General features: G+C 47.9%; 1 protein-coding gene across 2 annotated transcripts in view; it reads right to left on the minus strand.

Annotated features, from left to right (window-relative positions):
• Positions 1-26,337, minus strand: part of TNPO3 (transportin 3) — a 42,841-nt gene that overhangs the window by 7,508 nt on the left and 8,996 nt on the right. For both annotated transcript variants that reach the window (XM_049813718.1, XM_049813719.1), the window contains exons 2-12: positions 17,781-17,981; positions 16,789-16,862; positions 15,802-15,958; positions 11,948-12,091; positions 9,015-9,190; positions 5,547-5,685; positions 3,714-3,860; positions 2,932-3,039; positions 2,436-2,527; positions 958-1,097; positions 679-870 (exon numbers count right to left, since the gene is read on the minus strand). In XM_049813718.1, the coding sequence (XP_049669675.1) occupies positions 679-870; positions 958-1,097; positions 2,436-2,527; positions 2,932-3,039; positions 3,714-3,860; positions 5,547-5,685; positions 9,015-9,190; positions 11,948-12,091; positions 15,802-15,958; positions 16,789-16,862; positions 17,781-17,981 (1,570 nt within the window). The remainder of the gene's footprint in view (positions 1-678; positions 871-957; positions 1,098-2,435; positions 2,528-2,931; positions 3,040-3,713; positions 3,861-5,546; positions 5,686-9,014; positions 9,191-11,947; positions 12,092-15,801; positions 15,959-16,788; positions 16,863-17,780; positions 17,982-26,337) is intronic.

The following is a 26,337-nucleotide window of genomic DNA, read 5'->3' on the forward strand; positions in this document are numbered from 1 at the left end:
AATACTTTGCGTCAAAGAGGAGCAGCTCAGAAGCACAGCTAAAGCTGCTCGCATCAATACACAAGTACAAACAAGTGAAAAACCATGAGTTTTGTCTCTTTAGTCACACATCCTGACAGTACAAGCTCCAGAGCTGCTCCATTTTTAAAGGTTTTGGAAGGACTCAAATCCATTGGGAATCTTTGAGACCAGACACCAGTCCTGCACACCCACGAAACCAGCCGTGGTTGAAGAGGCACACAATGCCCAACAGCCAAAGGCCTGGTGAGAAGCAAATGCTCTGACTGCTGGCTGGAGTTGAAAAACTACATTCTTGTGCCCAAACTGTCTCTAAAATGACAAATACTCACAATTTTCCAGCCTGTGCGTACAGCAGCTGACTTCCAAGTGTTCAGATATAGCAGTAACCCATTGCTAGCTTGGCACGCAAGCATTTCAAATGTTTTCTTCCCACATTTCAAGTTCAGAGCAGGGATGGGGATAGCTTATAAACCCAGAAAGGATCTCTTTCTACCTCCTGCCCCAAGCGAGCTCTTGAGAAGACTCTAAATGTAGACACATGGAGTGCCGCAGGGCAAACTGAGACACTCTTGTCTAAGAAAAACCATGTGAAAATGGGGTTGCAGCATCTGCAGTGACAACCGCCCCAAAAAACACCGTCAGCTTTTCCATACGCACCCTTCAGGAGCCCCACAGCAGCCTCCGGAGAGAGCGTGAAGGAGTCAAGGGAACGGGCTATCTCCAGCAGCCCATTAAAGTGCTGAGCCATGTGGTCCCGGCATACCGAGCAGATATTGTGGATGGCCTTGGCCGCCGCCGAGGCCAGCCGCCTGTCGCACAGACCTTTCATCAAATAACCCAGCACGGGATCTGCGGAGGAGAAAGCCAGGGTGAGGAGGGGTCCCGGAGACCAGGCTTGTCGCAGGGCAGAGGGGTGGCGTGGCAGGAGGGACTCACCCAGGAACTGCGGGTTTCTGTCCACCACCTCGCTCATCTCTCCCACCAGCTCGATGCTGGTGTAGCGGACGGCGGTGTGCACCGTCTCAGGGAGGCGAACCACCCCCTCCAGCACCTCCACTAGGGTCGGGTTGTTCTCCCTGCAGGGAAAAGGCAGCCAGCTTAGCTCCAAGGTGGCTCCCGGACCGTTTCCACAGAGTAACTGGTTTTACTGAACCCATTCGACTCCCATGTCACTCAGTATCAGCCAGGCAAACCCTGCTGCCGTGGTGTGCTGGATATTTGGGATGTGGGCTAGTGGGGGGCTCAGGCTGTTGGAGCTGGGTTCCAGACGCACAGCAGCCTCCAGCTTTACCAAACAGAGCAGAAGAAACTAAATACCTCCAGTAAGAGTGCTTGTGGCACAAGAACAAAGCTAATTAATCCTCTGGGGATTGCAGAAAGCCAGAGGAGCCTGTTCCCAGTGTGGGAAGGTGCTACAGGGGGAGTCCTGGGCTCCCTGCAGCCCATGTCAGTGGCAGGGCTCTGGCTCACCTGGCTCTGTCTGCCCTCTCATGGCAAGAGCAGAGCTGAGCTCAGTGGAGCCACGGGGCAAGCAAAAACCTCATGGGACATGCTGGTGGGAAGTGAAGTCCCCTGTGCTCCAGCAGTGCAAGGCCATGCAAGGCTCATGCTCTCAGAAACAAAGGAGAAATAAAAACTGAAGATAAAAATGAGCAAGAATAGCCTTGACATAGATAATGGGAGCCAGTGAGCATATAGCAATCGTGGTGACTCCCCCAGCCTCCCAGGGTAGGCAGACACGGTGCTCCCAGCCCGGTGAAGGCCAGGCAGGCTGTCCCACTGCATCAGCATGGCTGTCAACACGCAGGAGGACTCACTGCACTCTCGCCACCCTGGACATTAGCTGTTGACCCTTCCACTACAACAAACCAGGGACAAGAGGCGCTTTTTGCCAGAAAGTGATTTAACCTTCCCTAAAGATACTGGGGAAAACTCTACCTGGAGGTGGAAGGATCTGGATGCAGAAGGATCCCAAACAAGCAGCCTAGGAAAAAACGCTTTGCTTTCAGGAGATAAACTAAGGGGAAACAAAACCTTATCCTATTTTACCAGGGCTGAACTCAGGTGTGTGGCATTAAAGTCCCCAGGCAGGCAGAGAGTAGAACTGAGAAGGTCCAACTGCTTCACGCAGTCCCAGCTCTGTCCTGGACCTGTATTCCTGGCCAGAAAGCAGAGATCTCTATCCTTGGGCTACAGGAGTGCTGCATCAGCAAGGGGTACTGCCCTGCTGCAGCACAAACCATGTACACTGAGGACTATCTGAAATAAAGTGTGGTTTTAAAACGTTTGCTGCCTGAGAAAGCATGTTCCTAGCAGTATCCTTGGGATATTCGTGGTATCTCTGCAAAACTCACTTGGAGGCAACACCTGACCCCACAGCCCTTACAGACAAGAGCGGGATGGTCAACACTCACTGGTCAACGCTCTTAGCTATGGAGGCCATGATGAAGAGGACAGCTTCCGTCACCTCCCAGGGAGGATTCCCATCCTTCAGAGTCGCATAAAGCTGCAAGAAAGAGAATCAGTCACAAAAGCAGCTACAAACACAGCTCGGGGGCATGTGGTCACAAATCCCACCCTGTGAGATTGCCACCTGCTCCTCACCTCCTCCCATGCACCTGAAATACCAGACTCCAGGTGTGGACTTGCATAAACCCTCCTGTTCCAGAGACCACCCTGCTATTTTGGGACCACAGCAGCTAGCTAGTTCCCTAGCTAGTACCCCAAAGCGTGAGACCTCCTGCTTCTCCCAGAACAGTCCCCACCACCTACTTCAAGACACGGTTGCTTCCTTGTGCATGAGGAGACAATGTGTGTGACCTCCTCCCCACCCTGAAGGCCACCAGGGCTTGGCTACCTCCAACACAGCAATGGATGCAAGTGTGCCTCAGGATGCTCCCGCAAACCCACCTGAGCAAAACACTCCACCGATCCCACCAAGAAGATCAGGTCTTTCACCAGGTCCGAGACCCGCATCCGGAACTCCCCAAAATCATCTGTCTCCTCTGGGACACCCTCCTAACAGAGGCGAGGGAGAGGAAAAGGGTGAAAGCAGCTCAGAGAAATCCAGGTTCCCATTCACCCACAGCTAGGACAAGACAAGCAATTGGGTTTTAGAGAAGAAATCCATTGTTCCTGCCCTCATCTCCCCAGATCAAGCCACTGAAGGGGATCTGAAGGAGAGCCATGCACAAAGGAAACACTAACAGCCTGGCCACACGCAGTGTATTCCTGCTATGACACACAGATGAAGGGATGGAAATCAAGGGGATGAGGAGCCTAGGCAAAGATGGAAGAAGGATAAAGCATCCCAGACTTCAAGGAGAAAAATGACGGTACTGCGGCTAGCGAGCTGTGCAAGCTTTATTCCAACACTAAGGCCCCCAAGCAGGGGACAACGCAGCTTTCCACAGCTCTCAAAACGGAAACCACCTGGGGGGAGGCGGGAGAAGGTCATCCCGCAGCAACTAGACACCAGAAAACTCTGTTAGAACAAGAACCGACTTAATGAAAAGAGGTATAATACAGTAATTTTAATTACTCTCGATCCTCTCTCTGCAATTACTGCAACTGCAGAACTATTACCTGCTGAGCCCTATGGCTACGGAGAGCCATCGGCACACAGCAGTGAGGACAGATACATCCTACCGCCCTGGCTGCCTCCAGAGGAAACAAAGCAAATGCAGCCTTACGTGGTCTGAATCAAGCTGGCAGTGTCTGGCCAGAGCGTGGAGAAGGCGCTGGATATAGGCTTTGAAGATGCTGTGGATGACTGCATCGTCTGTCTTGTACAGGTGCTCCCCCAGCCTGTACCAGAAGTTAAATGAAATTTCTACCACCTGTGTAGAAAGAAAAATTCAGCATCTTGTTAGCAACAGAGCATTTTTTCTCTACCGTGCTGCTGTTGCCAACAGCGTGGTGAGGCACCACAGATTTCCATCGGTGCTGCTTTATCACACAATGAGGAAACGTGGACCGGTTCCCCCAGCTTTGCTGATCTCTTCTGCTGCTTGTCACTTAATAAGGGATTTGAAACCCACTGAGTTAATCTGAAAACCTGTCACCAGCCCTCAGAAGTAAAGCCTTTTCTCTGCAAAATTAACATTGAAGCATAAGAACCGTCTCTTGCTTCAAAGCGTGGACATCACCCCATTTCACATCAGTCAAATCTGCCAGCGATAAGTTTTTATCTCCCTGACCTGATTCATGCCCTCCCTCTGTCCTTGCTCACGCATCTGGAGATGTTTAATACCCAGCCTGCCCCAACAAGCTATGGGGCATTTTGCTGCTTGCAGGTACACTGTCATCACCAGAGACACAGTGGTAGAAGAGTTTGCCCACCTCACTGCCTGTGCCTGGACATTTAATGGTCTAACCATCCCAATGGCCAGCTCAGGGTGCATGCAGGCTTGGGCTAACGATGCGAGGGGGACAGCAACCCTAGACAGGAGCAAACATCTCCAAGAGAGCAGCTCAGGCTGGAAGGTGATGTTGCTCCAAAGCCTACAGCCTCTTTATAAGTAGGGTTATTGGAGAAAAAAAAATAAAAAGAGAGTGGAGATTTTTTTCAGGAGCAGCTGCAGAGCTTCAAGTCCTCCTAAGCATTGCTGGCACAGGACAAGGTCATGACCAAGGGACACTGAGCTTAACAGAACTGGAAAGGGGACTAAGAGTCACCGAGTCCCAGGCAAGCACCACAGAGACCTGGCAAAGCACAACTACTCCACAATTTCTGTGGCAAACAAGTCCCCAAAGGTTGCATTGCAGCAGCCATCGTTTCTTAGCTAACTCGCCTGCTGGTTCTCAGGTCTGATGTACTTTCAGGCCTCTCAAAGCTTCTGGAAAACAGAGTCCTGGAGAGGGCACTAGCTCATTCCACACCCCGCTCCCATCCATCACTTCAAGGGCTGCATCCCTCCCCTAGTGGGGCCTTAAACACGGAGGGAAGGAAGGGAGCACACCCCAGCAAATCCCAGCCGGCACCTCCCTGCTCCGTGTCAGATCCAGCAGGACAACCTCTCTGCAAAGGAACCTCTGTCTGCTGAACACAGGCACGAGTCAGCCAAAGATCAGCTACTGGGATTCAACTAACAGTTTTGGAAGAATAAAAGGGGGGTTTAAGAAGAGACTGCAGCTTAAATACAATGTTTGGTACTTAAGGCAGGACGGTCAGGGAGCTGTGATGCAAAACAGCATTTAACTTACTTAGAGAGCAAAGTCACCATAAGCTACACTGCAATCCCCGCAAAGCTTAACTTAAGTTGAACACGTGGAAAGAAAATAACAGAGGCTTTCATAGCTGTACTCGCAGTACTGCACATCCAGGATGCTGGGAAGGGGGAGCTAAGTCAGATTTCTGCATCGCAAATGCAGAGACGGCATTTCAGGGCCAGCAGCTCACAGGAACTGAAGCCTCCCAACCACGTGGCAACAGAAGAGAAAGATTTTTTTCCACTGACTCAACTCTGGACAAGTGAGATGTGGCGATAGGGATGAGGAGACGAACATGAGTAAACCTCACTCACCTCGTACTGCGGGTGACCTGCACAGATCAGCAGCAGCTCCAGCGTCCGCAGGTCACCCAGCCCTTGGCCTGGCGTACAAACGATTTTATCTAGGAACGTCTCGCACAGCTCGGTGAAAACACGGCAATAATTGAGCACCCTGGTGAAGAAAAAAAACAGGGCACAAGTCAGAAAGATCTTCCAAGTGGGACGAGATATCCCAGCACAGGAGAGATTTGCTCCATGCAGGTAATGTGCCCTGGAGCCTCATCTTGGACCAAGAAATATCGACTTCTGCTTTAGCTTTCCGTCAGCAGTTGGGCAACGCTTAAATAGGGGAACTTGGCTTTGTTCAGAAGTAGGTGAAAACACTGTGTTCCAATAAGCAAATATTACGAAATTTTCATATTACCCACAGCATCTGAGAAAACTTCTCCAAAATCACAGCATCGGGTGACAAGGCACAGGACATCTGCTATAAAACAGCTGGAGTCTAATTCAGCACCCGGAAGGTGCCACGTTTCAGAAGACAAATACACAAATCTACTTTAAAAATAAACCCCGGATGTCCCATTGCCCCATTGTCCAGGGGACAGGGCTGCGTAAAAACACAGGCTGCTCTTAACACAAAAAACAATTTAGTGGCCGAGTTGAACTACAAGTTTTACTCTGCTTTAAGACTGCAGAACCAGACAGAAGAGTGAACATCTTGGAGCCACAGCACGGTGTGATGGAGGAAGCATGGCATCAAACCAAGGATGACTCCTCCCCAATAAAACAACTTCAAATCGAGGATTTGGGGGAGAGGTCCAAGATAAGCCATTAGACCTGGGCTTTGGTTTTAGTATGTCTGTTCTGGAGAGGTTTAGGGAATCCAAAAACAACATGCATCCAGAGATGTGCTGCAAGCACACCCTAACGCCTGTCTTAAAGACAGAGGCAAGTCCCCCATGTGAGATGTTTTGGTTTGGTTTTTTTTAATCCCAAAAGGCTTCACCCTTTACACAACCCACCAGCTCTGCAGCGTATCCCCAGGAGCAGATCAAATACAGCGAGATGTCACCAGTGCTGTCAGCAGGGCCTTTATACAATACCTGGAAGCGTTTAGGGGAGACTACCTTCTCTGACAGAGACTGGAGAACAGATGCTACTAATTATACTGTGCCCCAGCAATTCCTGAAGATGAAAGCTTTCACATTTTTCAGAAAGTCACAGACTGAAGAGATGCTATTGCAGAGTCAATCTTACCAGGCAGAGAGGATATTATAACAAACTTTTACATGCTTGACAACTGAAGACTAATTCTATTGGTGTTAAATGGAAGCATAAATAGGAACAGATGCTACTATAATTTTCAGTTTCAAAAGGGCTAACTTTGAGGAGTAACTACTCATTTCATTTGTGGAAATCTCATTTAACATGGCAGAGGCTTGGAATTTCCTTAAGTCAAAGGCACATACGTTATCTGGGCTTTGCGCTGAAACAAGGGGAGGGGGGGATGCTTGTTGAGTTCTTGAGACTAAGTCATCAGAAAAGCCTCTGCAGTGAGCCAAGTGCCTCCAAGCAGCTGAAGGGCTGCCAGGGAAGAGGACTGAAAAGCAGACAGCTGGATTTTGCAAGGCAAGATGAGCAGAGATCAAGCGACAATTGCCAGAAGCCAAACCAGTGCCAGACCCTGCCAAGGACAGTCACAAAAACAGCACAGGATTTTTCAGCTGTAATAAACAGCTGGTGGAATTGCTGCGCACTGAAGACACTGGCACAATTAAAGATTTGTGGCATAGCTCTAACTATGTGAATACACATCAGTTTTCAATACCGTGGCTGAACAGGAGAGACAAAGGCAGGAGGAGTGAGGAAGATGTTTAGATGTGAGAATCTGCTAACCTCCAGGGTAGAAGGAGTGGAGACTGGCTAACTGCCATCCCAGGAGTCAAAAATCGGACACTGGACATCTGTCCTACAGCTTCATTGCTGGTCTTGTGGTTTCCATCCATGGCAACACCTTGCACAGCCACAAAATGTGCTCGTATTTGGCATTGGGGACACAGGGTCTGGTAAATACAGGCCAATTAATCTGCCCTCAGTAGCACGAGCAAGTTCCTACATAGTTTTCCAAATACATGGAAGTTGGAGGGAAATGGGCTAAACGCAACAGGGGTTTGCCAAAAATAGACTGGACCCGTCTAATTCTTATCAGATATATTTTAAAATAGGAGAAGTGGAGCAGAGCAGATCATGGTGTGACACAGAAGCTGGTTAAACTGGATAAAGCACAGCTGAGGGCAGGGATGAACAGTTGGCTAGCGGGGTGGTTAGCAGGCTGGGCTGAAGAGGAAATACCAGTTTGGTACTAGGGAGGTTCCAGATCACTCTCACAACTGATGTTGTCTAAGTTCATTAGCGACAGCCACATAAAGAAGGAAGAGCAAGCAATAATGGTGGATGCAGTATCTGTGCAGAAGAAGAATGAAAACCATCTAAATTTGAGCAGGAAAAGTTGTCCGCTTCTGACAACTTGTGGATGGACTCAGTCACAGGATGACCAAAACACTGACTCCGCGAGGTAATGAGAAAGGCAAGAAATGCCAGGCAAGGTGTTGCCTCCACACAGGGATGCCACAATGCCAACACACAGAAGCGAGATCCCTCCTGGACCAGCACGTACCTCTCAGGCCCTTCTGCTCAAGGAAGTTAAATTCAGAACGGGAGCACTAAAGATCACCCAGGGAAAAGAAAGCCGTCTCAGGACTGAAAGAGCTGGGCTTGTTTATGCAAACTCAAGGCTGGCTGCTTCCTACCTACAAATGCATCTGGGAATAAGCACCAGCTGGAGAGCTATTCAAGTTAAGACAATGTTGGCAAAAGAGAATAGGCATGAACTGGCCTAGAATCAACCGAGGCTGAAGATCAGAGGGTTTCCAATCAGAGCAGCAATGTCTCGTAGCAGCCAATATGCAGGAAGCTCTGGTTTCAACGTGCTTGATCAAGGTATGATGGCTACAGTTTCTTGTAAGTCAAGAATGAGGGGCTGTTGACCCAGCCGGCACATCCAGTCCTCTTTCCATTGTTAACAGCTGAGCCAGGTACGGACATTTGTGGAGAGGAGGCAGTAGGAGAAACAGGTCGCTTCTAAACTCTATTTTAAGGCTGGCAACACATCAGCTGCACCTCAGGATACTTCCCTTGTGCTCTGCCCACTGCAAGGAAGACCAAGCATCCCAGCAAGCTGAGTCTGGTGACAGTCTAACTCTCTGCCAAAGCCTGAGCTGAGCGCACACGCCTGGAACACAAATCGGTGCACCAAGGGCAAGGAAGTCATTTGCTCACTTGTCCTCATTCAACAAATACTTATTTGCATAAGAGACTTCAGTGCGCGGCACGCAAACACCGTGGATTCCAAAAATAACCGCAGACAGACACCGTGACAGTTAATTACTGTACCTCTCCTTCCTTTCCGGGCACAGCCACGGCTGCAAGTTCACTTACTTGTCTAGGTCCTCACGTGCTACAGCCATGTGATAGGCACTCTCAAGAGTGAGGACGCCTTGGAAAAGCTGCAAGGCCAGGGGAAGGTTCGTCTCCACATTCTCAATGGCGTAGAGGGCTGAGCACACGCAATCTGAAGCGGCTTCGTGGAGGTTTGATGATGTCTTGTCTTGTTGCTGCAATAAAAAAGAAGAAGATCCCAGTGATTATATGTGAAATGAGATGGTAATGGAAAAACTAGCCTTTTGTTGTTCCTGAAATACTTTGTAGAGCTTCTGCATAGCCACAGCTCCCAATAACTCATTCCTACCCTGCAAATCCTATGCTGCTTTACCACCGCGGACACTTGAGGTCAAAACTGGCCCAATGGGACCCTACCGAGTCTTCCCTGGGAGAGGCAAACACAGGAGGAAAAATGCCAACCAAAATCCACAGCAGTTCAGAAGAAAAGAAAATGTTGTGCTACTCGTTACCCTGGCCAGGTCATAGAATCATAGAGTATCTCAAGTTGGAAGGGACCCATAAGGATCATCAAGTCCTCAGTGAAGGAGACAAGGTTTCTCACAAGCACGTGTGAAATATTTATCATTGTGAGGGTCTGAGGGTGAACAAGTGGATTTCAGGCCCCGCCTGGTAGAGGTTTATAGCGATTGTGCAAGGCTGATTTAACAGGCGCTTTAATGGCTCCCGTGGAGCCCCGAGCAATTAAGGAGGGAGACAAGACTGGCATACTAAGGAGGAGGAGAGAGCAAACAGCGAAGGCCAGAGAGGAAACAAAGGAGCAGTAACTCTGTGTGTGCCTCTGTCCTTTCACATGAGATCTCAACGCATTTGGAAAACAATTCATGGTCCCGCGTGAAGCTGGAAGGGGAGGAAGGAAAAATGCCTGATTTAAAAGCAACATTAACACAATAAAAAGGCTGGTGAGCCAAACGCCCTGTCCTGGGGGAGAGGGGTTTCTGCTGCAGCACTGCTTGGGAGCTGGGTCCCTGCATGAATATTGTCTGTTCCTTTTCCCACTGAATGGGAGCCCTCATCTGCATTTGTCATTATTTGAATCTGCACCATGGAATAGATGCAAATGAGGGATCCCGTTTAACAACAAGCAGAGGAATAGACAGTTCCTGTGCTGGGTCACAGGTCCAGGCAGTGCCGCAGCAGAAACCTCTGTCCTCCAGGAATTCCTCCTTTCTGGTTGTTCAGTTCCTTGCCCTCCCCGTCACAGCTATGCAGGATTCTCCTAACCTCCCTGTTTCACTGGCCTCTTCAGCTCTCCTGCATTCAGATAGGACAAAAAAAGCCCAACAACCCCAAACACCTTCAGTAGTTAATTTTCCAAGGTGAAAATGTCAGAAAAAGGAATAAAGTATTATTTTATAGAAAATCTGGAAAGAAAACAAAACAAACAAACCAAAAAAACCCTGATTTTATTATTAAACAAATGCAGTTTCTTCAACAACAGACAACAGCCAAAACTAACCAATGATCAAACCCATGAGGACGGCAAACTTACTTCAATAGTGCCCTGAACAAATGTATTTTGCTCAGAGCCCCATAAAACAATTTGGTTTGGAGCAAGGACCAAGCACAGTGTGTTTCAGACCAAAACTCCCTCTCTCTTAAAGTCTAAGTATGCTCAAAAGTAGCTGGAACCTACTTTGGCAGCGGTGGGAACCCACAGTAATGGCTAGAAACAGCCATTTCGCAGATTTTCAATCTTCTATTCTGCTCCGAACAGTTTGCAACCACCACAGAAAAATGGAACCTGGCTCCCGCTTGAGATAGACAAGATATCTGCTTAATATAGGCTCCAAAATTGATGATTAGTTCAGTAGGATTAAGGAGAACAGATATAAATAGAAGATTAAATAGTCTTTGAACTTTTTTCTTCATGTACTGTCTGCCAGTGAGCGTAGTAACGAGTTTATGGAGATGAAAGGATCATTCATGGTGATGTAGCAGGAAGGTTCCTGCAACCCAACACCTTTGCCTCTGTGGCAGCTCTGCCTCAGCCTGACACGCTGCAGAGAGCAGCGACCTCCACTCTCCCCCACTGCCATCTGCCCGGCCAGCTCCGCAGGAACAGCCCCCATTCCATTCCCAAGTGGTGTGGTGAGAGGGTGTATCATGGGCACCACTTAACAGGAAAGCTCTTGTGGGGATAGCTGAGCCAGGTGGCTGAGAAGGGCTTCAGTAAAACCAAGCAAGGGCAGCTGCTCAGGAGAGATTTCAGAGTCTTTCATGCCTGCCCAAGAACAGGGAATGATTCTCGCCTCCGAGTATATTCTCTGGGTCAAAATAGAAGATGGGGAGGAAAGAATAATCCTGAAGGAGCTGCAGATTCTCTTCTCCATGCAAATAGCCAAACACACATGTCCTTTTTTTGTTTGCATCTGAAAGCTCTGCCAATACTTTCTGTCCATTAGCCTTGTCCCCACATCACAAATCCTGAACTAAGGACCAAGGACACAGGCAGAGGAAACCCTGAAGTGTACTTCTGTTTTCACCCTTGAGAGATTGGCCAATATCAGGCGTTACTTATGTGCTGTCTTCTAAGCTTCCCAGGGCTAACAGGAGGCAAGGAAGATATATAGAAACTCACAGCGGCAGCCAGAAGAGGACTCTTGCTGTGCACTGCTGCTCTCCGACTGTCCTCCAAGGTGGACAACCGGTACAAAAGGAAGATCATCATTTCAGGCAGTGCAGATCTGTTACTGTGCACAGAGAACTTGCACTTCCCTGCCTGCTAGCAGAGAGGGCCAGCCCACTCTACGGAGCTGATCAAGGTAAAGAGGGAATCAGAGGGTTCCTGCTCAAGACAGGAGGGATGAAATTCACCTTCCACACCTCAGTCACTCTTGGATTTAAAAGTGACACCATGCTGGTACCCAAGGCCCACCACCACCACCTCATTTCCCAACAGAAATACTCACCAGCACCTCGAAGAGGAGTGACAGTAACTTGCTGTTTGCCATGAAGGTGCTATCCAGGACACCCAGGTTAAACCAGCTCCCCAGGCACCGGAAGATTTTGATGAGCATCTTCTCATCATTGCCTGCTTTCTCCACACACGTCATCTACAGCAGGACAAGGAAAAACTGCTTAGGACCCCAGCTCCAACAGGTAATTTCACAAGCAAAATAATAAATAACTTTTGGAAAGCCATCCTGGAGTCTCTACAATTAGCATCAAGAACCCCACCCATGACACTTAGCAAGATACAGGGGGCCTGGGACAGTCAGCAGTGATCCCTCCAAAAGGCAGCCACAACTTTCAGCAATCAAGCAGCAGTGTTGTACCTACATGGAAGCAGAACTCTGACCAAAGACACCTGAGGATGCCCACACCAGCAGAGAAGACTTTTACATCTGCCTAAGGTGACCATGTCCCCACGCTGCTTCTGTAATAGGGAACACGACAGTTCTGCAAACATCCTCTCAACAACACGTGGACTTCGAGCATCCTCTCAAACTCCACACGAAGCACATTTGAGAAAGCAGAGTGCTTCCAACATCCCCATCCCTGAGTGAAGTAGCCCTGGAATTGGTCAGATGTAGGGGCAGAGCCAAAAACCTCTCAGTCAACTTCAGCTGCTGTTACAGAAGCAAGAAAAGCAGTTGGAGTGTTTTCATTTGTTCCCAGCCCATCAGTTTTCTGCAGAATCCTGTCTCAGACTGGTGGAGCAGAGACATGAGTTTCATACGTGATAAATCCCTAAACTCGCTCAAATCTCAATTTCATATTCCCCACCACAAAACAACCACTGTCAAAGAGAAAATCGGTCCTGAGGGTCAAACCTACCCCAAAGGCCAACCTGAGGACAGCCCAAACACACCATCACAGTGTCATTCCAGTGATGGTCAACACTCCTGCTACACAACAGCACCTAACAGCAACCCTTACCCAAAACCTAACAGCAGAGGAAGTGCTGATCTTGCCAGGCTGAGGGAAAGGAAGAATAAGTGGACAGGTAGGACCTGGAGAAGCATCCCAGACTCTCCCCAGAAGAAAGACTAGACTGGCCAAGCAATCCTGCACATGACAGCTTCCAGAGATCCTTGCTTGACAGTTCAATCCTGAAGGCAGAATGTTGTACTTCATCACAGTCCCTGTACAATTTTTTAAAACCCCATTCTGTAACTCAAGAAAGTAAATTTAGCATTTAAATCCTACGCAGAAAATTTAAGTTTGCTGTTCAGGCAGGTGGTTGAAATGCTTTTCGTGGATTTACCACGAAAGCTCCAGGCAGAGGCAGAAGAAGTCTGAACAGAGAGTCTTACGACAGGGCTATGACCCTTGGCGATCCAACACCAGGGTCTCGCGCTGTCTCCGGTAAGTCTGCGAGCAGCCAGAGCGAGGTGATGTTGCCTGTCTCACCGATGTGACAGCCAGACTTCTCTGAGACCTCCTAGGAAGAACACTGAGGGCTGGAGACAGCTCGGAGGGATGATACAGCGCAGGTATTCGAGGAAGGTGAAAAAAGTTTTGGAAGTGAGTGAGGACTTGTTCAAAGACAGCTAAGCCTATGAAAAAGTGGAACTGGGCTCCCCTAATGGCTGTGGTCGTAATGGCATGGACCTGTGCTGGGATGAATACAGCGTAAAGGGGGAAAGAGAGTCTTCTCAAGCAAGACCTGAGCTGCTATTGAGCAGAGGATACAGCTCAGCTCTGTGTCCTGATACATCCTGGATCATCATGATTCCCCTTCCTTCAGAGTTACTGGAGTAACTCCAGAGAATGAATCCTCCTTCCCAGGCTTCCACGGGGAAAGCCAAAACCAGACATTGCACAAAGACGAAACATCCACCAGAAGTGTCTGCCACGCTCATACCTCTATTCCAGATACCCTCTGTGGCTGTCTTAACCACAGACCCACAAAAAGCAGTGTGGAAACAGAACGGGGACCTTTTGCAAAGGTTTCAGATGCAAACTTAGACACCCCCCCTTACCACTAGACCACCCTTTTCTCCAAATTAAACAAAGGAAAACTACTGGGGGTTGAGTTTGTGTTGGGTCTCATCAGAGGAGGGGATTCAGAGAGGGAAAGGATATTGGGGAGGGACTGCAGCTAACATCTGAGAGGCAGGAGGGGATGAATGAAATGGCAGGTTACACGAGTCTGGAGGAAGATGAAGTGATGCACCTCAAGAAGACAGGCTTCTCTGGGCAGAGAATCAAATCCCAGGGCAAGCACCCCCCTTCTCTCTGGCTCCTGAGAGAAAGCCCAGAGCCTTATTTCTGTGCAGCACAGTACTGGGGACATGCAAAGATGCTGCACGCTGGAGCTATTAAAGACATGAAGAAGTATCAGTTGAGGAGAAGAGAACATGGTCACAAGTAAAACTGAAACCTTACAGTTTTGCTCATCAATGAGGAGAAAATCTAAATGACAGTCTAACAGCAAAGGGAGACCGTGACTCTGTAATTTGGAGAAATGGCATAAAAAAGCACTGCAAAACATGGGTCATTTCACATGGATAAAGTATGAAGGATCCTAAAGGCTAAGGTTCCTCCTACCTTCAACAGCTACAATTCCACTAACAAAGGAGTACTGAGCAGCAGGCTAGCAGGGCAAGAGGGAGGCACCTGGCAGAGAGATGGGGAGACCACAGACCCAAGAGTGCAGGGCGGCCAAGCATGGAAAGACAGGGCTGCAGAGCAGAGAAATGACTGCTGACGAGACACTGCAATTAAACGCACCAAACCTCAACTCCGTCTGGAGCACAGTGACATTAACCAGCTGCTTGGTGGAATTACAGACTTGCTACGTGCTGCCGAGGGTACGTTATCTTTCCTTCTTTAGATAAGCAGCGTGAAATGGTAGACATTAACTGGAAGCTCTAGAGGCTATGGCACATGCTCCGTTTGCAGCCTGAGTCAGGGATTAGGTTGGCTACTCATTTACTGAGGTCAAACAACACTGAAAAACATGAGAAGTCTCTCTGGAAAGGAAGGAGCCAGCAAGGAGCATTTCTTTTCAGACCCTGAAGTAATTCATCTCAACGCTTATTCTCTGCTCCCCAAACTTGCCCTGTTTTGGGGCCCACAACAATTTTTTTCTTAGACAGCATGAATGCTCCACAAATGGGGAAACCGTTGAAGAAGAACCAGGAGATTCAGCTACAGTCTCCCCATCTGGCCTGCAGCTAAATGTATAACCTCAGCTTATCACAGTCGGTCAGAAATTAGGCATGTATTTACGTTTGAAAGGGGCATGAGAAGAGAGAGAAATCACAGTTAAGTACCTGAATGACCTTCTTCTAACACCTATAGAGATGTGTGTGTGAATCCAGAGATGATCTAGACATCTGTGCACACAACCCCGTAACAGGCTGAAATAATTTCTTAACCATCAAATAACCCAAAACCAACAGAGCCTGTGCAGGAATCCAGTCCTAGCCAACCATGGGACCGACAGTCCAGGAGACTAAAGACCTTTTCCTGACCTTAAAGTACACAGTGCCAGAAGACAAGCCTCCACGCTCCATACCACCACCTAAAGCAATGCAGTCCTCACAGGGACAGGGACAGTCCAGTTGAGAGGATGAGAAAGTTATTAAATTTCCATAACTAGCTCCATTTTAAATCCAGTGCTGACAACAGGAACCTGACTGTGACTTTGATAGCTTGGAACCAAAATATATAAAATCAGCTTGTTTCACGTAGACCAGCTTTTTGATCACATCCAACCTGGAATAATCTGATTCGGAGATGTGGAGGGGGAGAAGCAGCAGCATGAACTTCTTTAGCAGTTGACCAGGGGTCGGTTGCTGCTCAGTCTCCTTACCAGCAGAGAGATGACCGTGCTGGAATAGTACGCCAGATCTTCTATGATTTCGGTACGGCGGTTGGCTCCGATGCGCAAGGATCGGCTGTGAACCTCTTCTGGCAGCACCGTGAGGATTTCCAGCAGAAAGGGCAGTGATGTTACATCATTGCTGTACCTGAAACAACAGGGAAGAAGGACAGCACATGAAGGCAGGTGACAGCCAAGTGCATGCAGAAAACCTAAATACTGGCAAGTAGGTTAATGGTACAGTGAAAGATGGAGGGGCATTTCAAAGAGACTCAGCAAAAGTGTTACTGCAAACACACTCCAGTGTCCAGCTGCAAGGGCAGAGAACTGTCAAGAAGAGCCTCCATCAATGGTTTAGCCCAAGATTTTTCAACAGAAAAAATGACAAAAGCTTTCCCAGCCCACCAGCACATCAAGTCGAAGTGCCATTACCCAGACAAATCAAGTTCCCTCCTGCTACAGAAATACCACAGGGCCACCTCAGCACGGTGATCTGCCCAAACAAGGCAGTCTCAGCATATGGCATCCCATGTAGGCAAACACAGGGCAGTGAAAATGCTGTCACACAGAAATTGGGCATTACTGCACCAGCCAAGCGAGTGCCTCGGGACACCAAACAGTAGCAGCAGATGACTCGACCTCACTGTTCAATGCTGCACTATGGCTAAAGCTGGGAGGGGATGAGGGATCATCATGTAACAAAAACAGGGATGAGGAAAATCGCTGAGTCTCAGAGAGCTGTGTCCACAGAAGCGTGCACAGCCTCTCTGTTACACAGAGCCACAGACAGCCCTATCTCTCCCTCCAGACCATCTCCCTACCATGATCCAAGACACTTTAAATTATTAATCAAGAAAGAAAAACTTTCTTATCATCAGGCCATTTGCTGCTGTGTGTCTTCTTGGACCACGCAGGTCCACCCACTCAACATTTACTCAAGGAACACTTTGGAGTTTAATGATACAAACAATTACTTACTTTTCAACCAGTGTTTGTACACAGCCTTTCCAAGAAGCCATTTGCAGGGCAAGGTCTGCTATTGCTAAAGCAAGCTGAAAGAGGAAGAGGAAAAAAAAAAAAAAAAAAACAACAAAAACACAGCTAAGTGCAGTGACTGATGAAATCTGCCCAACAGCACAGGAGAAAGGATGCTGCGACCATCAGACCTGAGCTTGGCAGGGCTGGCAGGTAACTCCAAGCCTGCAGAAGCAGGATATTAATACACAATATCCCTGTCGTGTGTGCAGTCCCTGTGGTTAACTGCAGAACGCCCACCACCCCGATGGGATGATATTCTCTGCTGGGCTATTTAGGGGCTGAACAGGCAACCTTGCCTCAGTCTGCAAGGTGTCAGACATCCTAGAGCCACAGAAACATATTGATAACGGGAACGATGTATAGAGAACAAAGGGATTTCAGAGAACGTGCCAGCACCTCAGGAGAAATCAACCCATCACCCAGGGCGCTGCTGGGCAGACCAACGCTTTGTCTCCATTGCAGAGCACAGGGAAAACCCCAGGAATAGCTGTTCCTCCTCTCAGCCTCTCCAAACAGCAAACAAGAGGATAAAGTAATTGATTTAACTACAGGAACCAAATAATGAAGGAGGGCAAACAATTCCATACTGGCAGACATGACCGGGCTGGCTGCAGCCATCGACCTTCTCTGTTCTTCATACTGAAGGAAAAGCAGCCAGAGATGTCTCAGTCTCAGAGAAAGTCAGAAGTGACAAAAGCTGGAGCTGGCCACCATCGGTGTGACCTGCAGCATCTATTCTTCCTCCCCCTGGCTGGTGATTACTGTAAGGAACAGCTCTAGCAGAGCTGTAGCACAAGCCTGGCTACCAGTCTGCTCTCAACAGCAAGTTCAGACTGAATGGTCCAAGCTTTGCTGCTGAGAGCAGCCTCAGCCCTCTCTCGCTCTCAGACATTTAGAGAGCAGCTCCTTCCAACCCTCTGCTCAGCACCTACCTGGGTGACAATGACCGGTGACAGGTCTTTCAAGTTCTGGATGTGGGACAGCAAAGAGTCCCGTAAGGAAGCATGGGAATCCGTGGGGAGTTCGTAGAAGGAAGTCTGGATCTTCATCTTCATGGTCTGCGCCGCAAAGTAGCACGACTCCACATCCTGACGGATCTGCAGCAACTGGTCGGAGATCTCCCAGGCGTGGACCTGGAAGCAAAGCACAGCATCATCAGCAAGCAGGCAGGGGGACATGGAGCAAACTGAGTAGGTAACGCATCCTCTCCCCCAAAAAAACCCCCTTAATTTTTCACCAGTACAGTCCATGCCGCGTTGCTGTCACAGCTCAAGCGGTGGGGACTGGCTAACAAAGGTGCCAGGGCAGTGACACCCACCCAATGACTTGAACAAGCTGATCAGCTTCCAGCACAGACTCGACATCGGCGGAGATGCTCACAGAGATTACAACAATCCCTCTGGGAGAGCAGATTAGAGAGCAGATCTGATGCCCACCCTTGCAGTAAAGAGCAACAAAAGAAGCTTTTTTGGGCTAAGGTGGATAATTGCTGCGCCTATTACACAGCAATAAAACCGGAGAGCGCCCAGCAAGGGACAAATGGAAAAAGGATTTGATAACAGTCTCCCCAGATCAAAATAATGATATGTAATTGCAAGATTGAAGCCGCCAGGCTCATCTAAGAGCACACACTGGGACCGGTGACTCTGCAGTAGACTACAGATGTGCCGAAGAGCTTGGAGGAGAGCCAGCAACGGGGGAAATCATCATCTGCCCAGCCTCAGAGAGGCAACAAACGGCCTCCTGGCTGGTACAAGGCTGAAGGCTTTGCCCTTTGCATGAGACCAGAAGCTACAGGGAGAGCGCTGGGTGAGCCAGAGGACTGGTGGGCACTGCCAGGCAGACCCCGTGCCACCCTCGCCTCGCTGAGATGGGGGAACGGGCAGCCACGGGGGATAAGCCCTTTACACCCCAGGCATTGTTTAAACCTACTGAAGCACCTACTGCACAGGGTTTGATGGGAAAATGAAGCCAGTCAGGGAAGGAAAGCTTGGCTGGGCCACCAAGCGTCACCAAACCCCACCAATGGACAGCAGAGCCACCGCCAGAGCACGTCAGCACAGCTTGGGAAGAAACCCTTGGATTTGAGGTCTCCTGTTAAGGAACGAGATCTTCAAAGGACTCAGACGGTCAGTAAAATACTCCTCCTTTACTGAAACATCTGCAACATGTTTTAGTTTTGGTAAGATTTTTTTTCCCCCCCTTAAAAATTAAAGTTTTATTTTTCCAAAACCCTTGAAATCTGAATTTCTGTGCGTACTTAAGCTTGAACTAATCAATTCGCACGATCCACCCTGTGCGTGTGACTAACATCGAGTGCCTCAGCCCCCTCCTCTGACCTGCACCCCAAAAGCTGCTACACACAAGCCACGGACACTCAGAAGGAAAGGCTGACCACACGCAACACTCGTCAGAGTGTTTTCTAGCACTATAGTCACTACAAAAGTCACTATTGGACTCCAAAAGATATCTGTGGTAGAAAATAAGGTGAATGGGTCGTGGGACTGGAGGATGACAGATATTTCTAATTTTTCTCTTTGGGGGAGGTGAAAGACAGTTCTGACCAACATTACAGATGGACAAACATCGCAGCCCAAAAGGAGGAGTTCCCCAAAAGCCTCGTATTGATGGCCAGCAAGGCAGGACCCCACAACCACCACAGAGAACTGTATCTATATATAAGTCTATCCAGGTCCAACAGCACAGTGAAGGGAACAATTAGATAAATTAAATATATTAAAATCATCCACAGTACAAAGGATTCTGTCTGTCTGCCTTTTAAAAAACACTTCATAAGCACAAATCCAGGTGGTGCTACCAGCCACTGGTAGATGTAGACATTACCATTCTTCGTGCATTTGAAGCTGCCACAATGAACAGAAATCCCAGAAAAAAAAAAGCCATGCCCTTGCTCTACCTGGAAGAAACATCCATGAGGAAAGCAGACCCAGGCTGTCACCTTCCCTAGTCCTTCATAGTCACAAACTTCTCCTAAGCTTACATTTAGGCATCAAGGAGGGGGGAAGTGCTCTTTGGGATGTGTCTACTGCTCACCTCCAATTATCTACAAGGGAAGCAGAGCATTGCATTGCATCAGGCTGGCCAGCACAGCAGGACTCAGCGATTCAGCCAAGCAACAGCAGCAGCTGATACCCCATTATGTAAATAAGTGGTTTTATTATGAAAGTCCGGCTCACATTCATGAGGTCCAGGAGGTTATACAGGCTACCTGCGTGAACACCTCTGGAAATCAAAGGAGAACTCAGTCAGACATCCCCGGTGCATCAGGGCTGACATAACACCCACAGTATGGTCTCTAAAATTTTTATTTTTCAAACTTCAAGCATCCTCTTGCACAGGGGCACCTTGGCATTACCCTCACCCCATCTCCAGCCTAAGCGTGGAAAGATAAAAGAAGAGAGACTGATGTCTTATTTTACTAAACTTAAACGCTGGGAATTTTTGCACTTCATGAACCTAAAGCAATGTTAAAAATGAGCTGATGTCTATATAATGGAGGAGGATTACTGCTCTTTGGTTTAGCACAGTTAAAAAAATACAAAATTCAACTGATTTAGAGACCTGGTACTTCAGATGAGCATTTCTGAGCTTGAACCATGCTATGAGGTGATGGCTTTGCAGCCCTCATCTCCGAATCCTTTAAGCCACAGGACTTCCCTGAGATAAATCCAGTGTGAAATAAAACCTCTCTTTTTAAAAAAACAACCCTTCTAGTCCTCATTTCAGCTTTGTTAACAAAGGAGATTCAATCGTAACCTTTGGCCAGTTGTTCTGATGGATAAATATACTTTTTTTTTTTAAAAAATGTAGTCTGTCTAGCCTTGTCTTCCAGCTGCATTTAACGTCTTCCAAGTAAAGAGCCACATCCGTTATCAAGAATTCGATCCTGCATCGGCAAAATGGGTACAGACCACACAACCAAAAAGAAGTAACAGGTGCAGTGGTTACGTCGATAAATCCCAATTCAGTGGTTCAGCGAGCTCTCCCGTATCCCAGTTATTGGCTTCTGTAATTAAAACGCCTCCAACTTCAGCTTCTTTCACACCTTCAGTATTACACCAGATAGAATTGCATTATGTGACTTTATTGCCTGGATTTTCCCAAATGTAAAATTAATTTGGCACTTCTGTTCCTCCCTCGCACAGGAGCACACATCCCACCATCCCTGTCCGGAGAGCAACACCAGCATTCAAATTTTGCTTTTAATATGCTTGAGAAACTTCCTTGTGATTCCTTGCTCCCCATCAATCTTCTGCTATTCAGAGCCTGAACAAATTCATCTTGAAAGAAAAAATAATCACCTTTCAAAACTTATCTACCCTTGCAGGAAGGTGGGTGCCCAGAAACAGCGGCAGTCTCCAACACATCACCAGCCGACACTCGAGAAACCAGGCGTCCCGAGTCCCCAGTCGGACACGTGCCCAGGGGTCTGCAGCGTCACGCAGGGGGAAGAGACGAGGCCACGAGCAGCTTGCCAGGTTGTTCAAGACGTTTGGTCAAGGTCAGCACGATCCAGTCTTACTCCCAGCGAAAACCAGTCTTTTTTGCTTACGGCAAATTAAAATTCTGATTTCTTTATAGTCAATATTAGCAAAAGGCTCAGCTCCTGAATCTACTCCCTGAAATTTCACTGGAAGATATTTCTACAGCCATTTTAGCCCATAACGTAGCACCTGAGCTGGCAACCCCAAAAGTCCCCAGACATGAGACTAACGTATATCAGGGACCCTCAGACCACCCCGAGACGCTCAGAGCTCTGGTGTTCTCCCCTCTCCTCTCCCCTCCTCCTTTTAGAATCATAGAATCGTTTAGGTTGGAAAAGACCTTCAAGAACTTTTAGCTCAACTCAGCAAAATTCAAGCAAACAACTGCGTCCAAATACCACAGAAAGAGCCCCAAAAGAAGTGCAGTAATTGCCTTTATGCTCAACCTGAGTGACAGGCAAATCCATCCCTGCCACAATCTGCTGCCACATCCAGAGGGGAGCAGGAGAGCTTCACGCTTCACAGCTTTCAACAGGACACAGCACGTTTTCTCCAGAGGACCATAACCTCACTGTAAACGCTGGTCCTTGTCATGTCCCGACCATGCATCAGGTCGGCTGCTAGTCCTCGTTCCCAACCTCGGGCTGATGCTGCTGCCATGAATTGCTTTTACCTTTGAACTTTACTGCAGCAAAAGGCTGGAGGGTGGACGGAGGAGCCTGCCCACGGACACGTGGACGGACAGGCTTGCTTCAACAGATGCTCACCAGGCTTTGAAGCCACGGCTCGCTACAGTCGAGGACAGAGTCCTTCTGGAGCTGCCTCCTTCCAGACAAGCTCCTTTGCTGTTACCAGGCTTTGATCCTTTCTTTCCAGCTGCCTCTGTGACCACGGGCTGTTAAATAAGCTTTCTCCGATAGCTCCAGCTATTACTGGCACATAATTCGCCTGTAAAAACTTCAAAACAGGTAGTAAGAAAAATTTGGACCTATTTCTGACGGAAACGTCCCTACTGATTTATTTATATTCACCAGGTAATTCCCAAGCTCGTAATAAATAAAAAGCCCTTCTTAAGAAACTAAATAACTACAATGGCTAGAATCACACCAGACCCTCTGCGACTCGTATTAAAAACTTTCTCTCTGTATTAATGAGCACATATTTTCCACAGCATTTAGAATTGTTCAATTACAGACACGGCAGCAGAAATGGGTGCTCAACAGTAAGCGTGTAAGGAGATCCTACCAAAAAGCATGCAAAAAATCAAAGCCAGAGAGCTGCTATATAACTGATAATCTAACTGTCTGGAAGTCGCTGATTCAACAAAGATGGCAAAATTATTAATGGTTTCATGATGACTAATGACTGACAGTACTAAAAGAAGCTATTTGTATGCCCAAAATTCACTGCAGCATAGTCAGAAATTACATAAACCCTTCAAGAGCTGAAAGAAGTTGGCTCACACGCCCTCAAACAGCTCCAACAATGATTACCTGGACTGCCAATCAATAGGTAGGAAAAAAACCAAAACCCTGAAGCAGTATTTAGCAAGAACAGATGTATACGGCAGCAGAGCAGGTAAGGAAGATGTTCAAGAAATGTCAGGTTGGGAAATAAATAAAGAATTCTTAGTCTTTGGCTGCAGCTGTCAAATACCCAGTCTGTATCTCACTGCAAAGAAGAACAGATCTCGCCAACGACCAGAATGCAGCTGAGTACTTCAGGAGATTAACGTTATTTGGGGAATTTTTTCTGGTCACGTGACAAAAAAGTATTTCCAAAATGTTAGAAAATAATGATTTTAGATTCTAGCGTTGACCACCAGATCACTAAAAAAAAGCGAGTTAAGAGCATCCTCCAGACAACAAGCGCCTGTGGGAAGGAAGACAACGTACCATCACCATCGGATTGTGCAAGGATCTTGGCAAACCATCTTGAGTCTCGTGGATTTTGGGGGGTTTTAAATAAAAATTGCCTTCCTACTGAGAACATATGAGTACTGTGGGGCAGAAAAGTCTATTTTACAAGCGTACGATTCAGCCTGTCTTCAAAGTTCTGAAAATAAAGGCTCATTCCTCATTTTCACCTACAGACTCAGCTCCAGCTGGATTTCCAGAGAGATCCACGAAGGTGAACTAACCCAGCCTGGGTGCCAACATACCCTTCCCTAACCACACAGAGGGTGACACCCCTGATGACCTTATCAGCCATCAGTTCAAACTAAAACAATCTTCGCTTTCCAACCCAAGCTATTTTTCATTTTTCTTGTATAATATCTCCTACATACTACCGTGCAGATCCTTCTAGAGCAAAGGCGTTTGCCTGTAGACTGCTGTACTTGGGGGCTAACACCAACCATATTACAAATAGCTCAGATATGATGTTGCCATCACTTTGTGAAAGGATTTTCATCTAAAATTGAGGCTGGTTTACTGTCAGAAGCAAAAGTGCTCTCGCAGAGACGTACTGAAGCTCCCAGGGAGGAAGGAGCCGAGTGCCGTTGCAATGTTATAAACAAATCATGAGCTGCCGTTCCCATCCGTACGTAGGAGTCCGCGGGCTTAAAGTTTGGCTTCCTCCAGTCCCCTAGGATCTATCTGCACACAGCCTTGCTCACATGAATAAAATTTTCTTTTATCATCTACCTAACTTCATATTGGGGTTCAAAATTTACTTTTGATGTAAAAATTGAGCAATAAAAGAATGAGCATAAACCAGGAAGACAGCTCAAGCCCTCATCGTTGAGCTCTGAAGTTCACCACCCAAAGGGATTTGTCTTGATGCCCCCAGCTTCTAGAGGCGGATTAAAACCGAAACCCCATGCTAAAGCACAGAACATTTGCAGCTTGACATTTAATACTGGGATGAAATATGAGTTGGGTGTTTACACGGCTGTAACAACAAGAGACAAAGATGTAAACAAGGCGAGCCTAGGGACCTTCTTCACACAAAGAAAAAACCCTCCCCACAAAAAAAAGCAGTATTTCTTTCAATTTTAACAAATGGGTAGATGAGAAGGCATTCATTTAGAGATGACTTGTAGCATTAGAACCTCAGAAAATTAAAAGTGAAAACATTTGCAAAAAAAAAAAAAAGTATTTTTCATCATTTCACTGTTCATTTTCTGCAGTTCCCTCACTTTTCTGCATGGGAAGAGGACCGAAGCCTAACAAGTTTCACCATGTCGGTGGCATCCAGAGGGCAGAGATAATCAGCTGGAGGACAGGAGCCTGCTACAGAAGCATTAAGACTGATGAACAAAGCATCAGAATAGCAAGTTTTAGATAAGTAAAAACCTTTTTCCAAGGGAGGGGAAAGAAAAATGCAATCGAGCAGAATGAGTACCCCGTGCCCACCAATCACCCACACCTACACCAAGCCTCCCAGCCCCACCCTCACAAAGCTTATCCATAAAAGCAGCCACATGCCACCACGTTAAGGCTGCTCTTCAGCACTCGTGGTGATGTCATCCAAGCTCTGACACAAACACAGCCTTGATGCAAGAACCTCGATGCAAAAAGCCTCAGCCCCAGAGTCGGGTGGAAACGGAGCTGGCAAAACGCGTCACTCCTGGAGAGAAGAGCCGGGCAGTTTGCAGCTAGAAGGAAATTCAAAAAGGACCTCAAATGGGAGGCTGGAAACCATAAGCAGCTCTCAAAGCTAAGTAACATTGCCTCTTCTGCTCAGAAGAAGATGCACTGCCCAAGAGGGAGAAGAATTTTAGGTAAGAGGACACATCTACCAGCCTTGGGGCAGAACTGCCTCCCCAGCTCCAGTCGTAGGCCAAACCACGGCATGTCCACACCAGAAATCTCCAGGAGAAAAGGGACCGTTGCCTTCCCTCAGCTGTTCTCCAGCCCATGTAGAAGGACCTCTTGCTGGCACCGCATCACCTTCTGGCCCCGGTACTATAAAGTGACCATCCATAAGGGAACGAGCTTATGCCAGCTAACATTACAGCTCCTGAGGGACACAGCCGGTTCCCACCACCTACTCCTCCAGGCCCACCAACTGCCAGAAGCGACATCGGTTCAGCTGATGAGACCCTGGAGACAGTGGAGATGGAAAGAGGGCAGTGAAATGGGCACCACGTATTTTGAAGGATGAGGGCTGGACAAAGAGACAAAGAATTGTCTGGTCATCTCGAGAGCTGCCGTCGTTTGATGGAGCGTGGTAGGAAGTGCCCCTGAAAACCTGCGCTTGGGTTTTGACCAGTCTTGAGTCCGAAGACAGAGGAGCATCGCTGCGTCCCTTCAGTGCAGAACGTGAGGCACCAATAGACTTGAGATGTGAATTTAAGAAAATTAATGGAGTTTGGCTATGCACATCTAACCAAAGGACATGCAGATGGCTCTAAGCAGCTGTGGAGGCCCTAGCTGCTCCCTAAGCTCCAAAACCAGTTTAGAACTAGATAGTCACCAGAAACAATCAAGTTCCACCAGAATTTAAGCTCCTAGTACGGAGCAAGAGACCACGAGTAAGAAAGAGGGATTCAGCGCTGCACCACGTTGGGCGCCAATGTTGGACAGAGTTCCTAACAGCTCAGCTCTGCTCCTTCCAGCCAGAAACGTTCAACGACAAGTAAGTCCTACTGAAGAAGCCAACTTGGGAAAAAGGAGCATCCAGTCTGTTCAATCCCAGCTAGCAAAGAGTTACTCGCAGAACAAATCTTCCAGCTACGCAGAAGCTGAAGCACCAGCCAGAGGAGCTTCTAACACAGCCTTAAATTTTACAGAGTCTTTTAGACAAAGACTGGCTTGAGCCATAAAGCTGTGAAAGAGGGGGAGGCTTCACGCTTGAAAGGCAGCCACAAAGTGTTTCTCTCACACCCCGGCCTTCTGACAAAGAGCTGTTTCCATTCTTCAGTCAAGTGGTACCTCCAAAGTACGATACGCCCAAGGTCATAATTCCCAAGCCAAGACAGTTGGCAAACCCTCTCAGCTATTGAGCGGCCTCTCCCCAGGGTCTCGTACAGGCTTTTGAA

The sequence above is a fragment of the Accipiter gentilis genome, chromosome 11 (genome assembly GCF_929443795.1).
Source record: "Accipiter gentilis chromosome 11, bAccGen1.1, whole genome shotgun sequence".
Lineage (NCBI taxonomy): Eukaryota > Metazoa > Chordata > Aves > Accipitriformes > Accipitridae > Astur > Astur gentilis.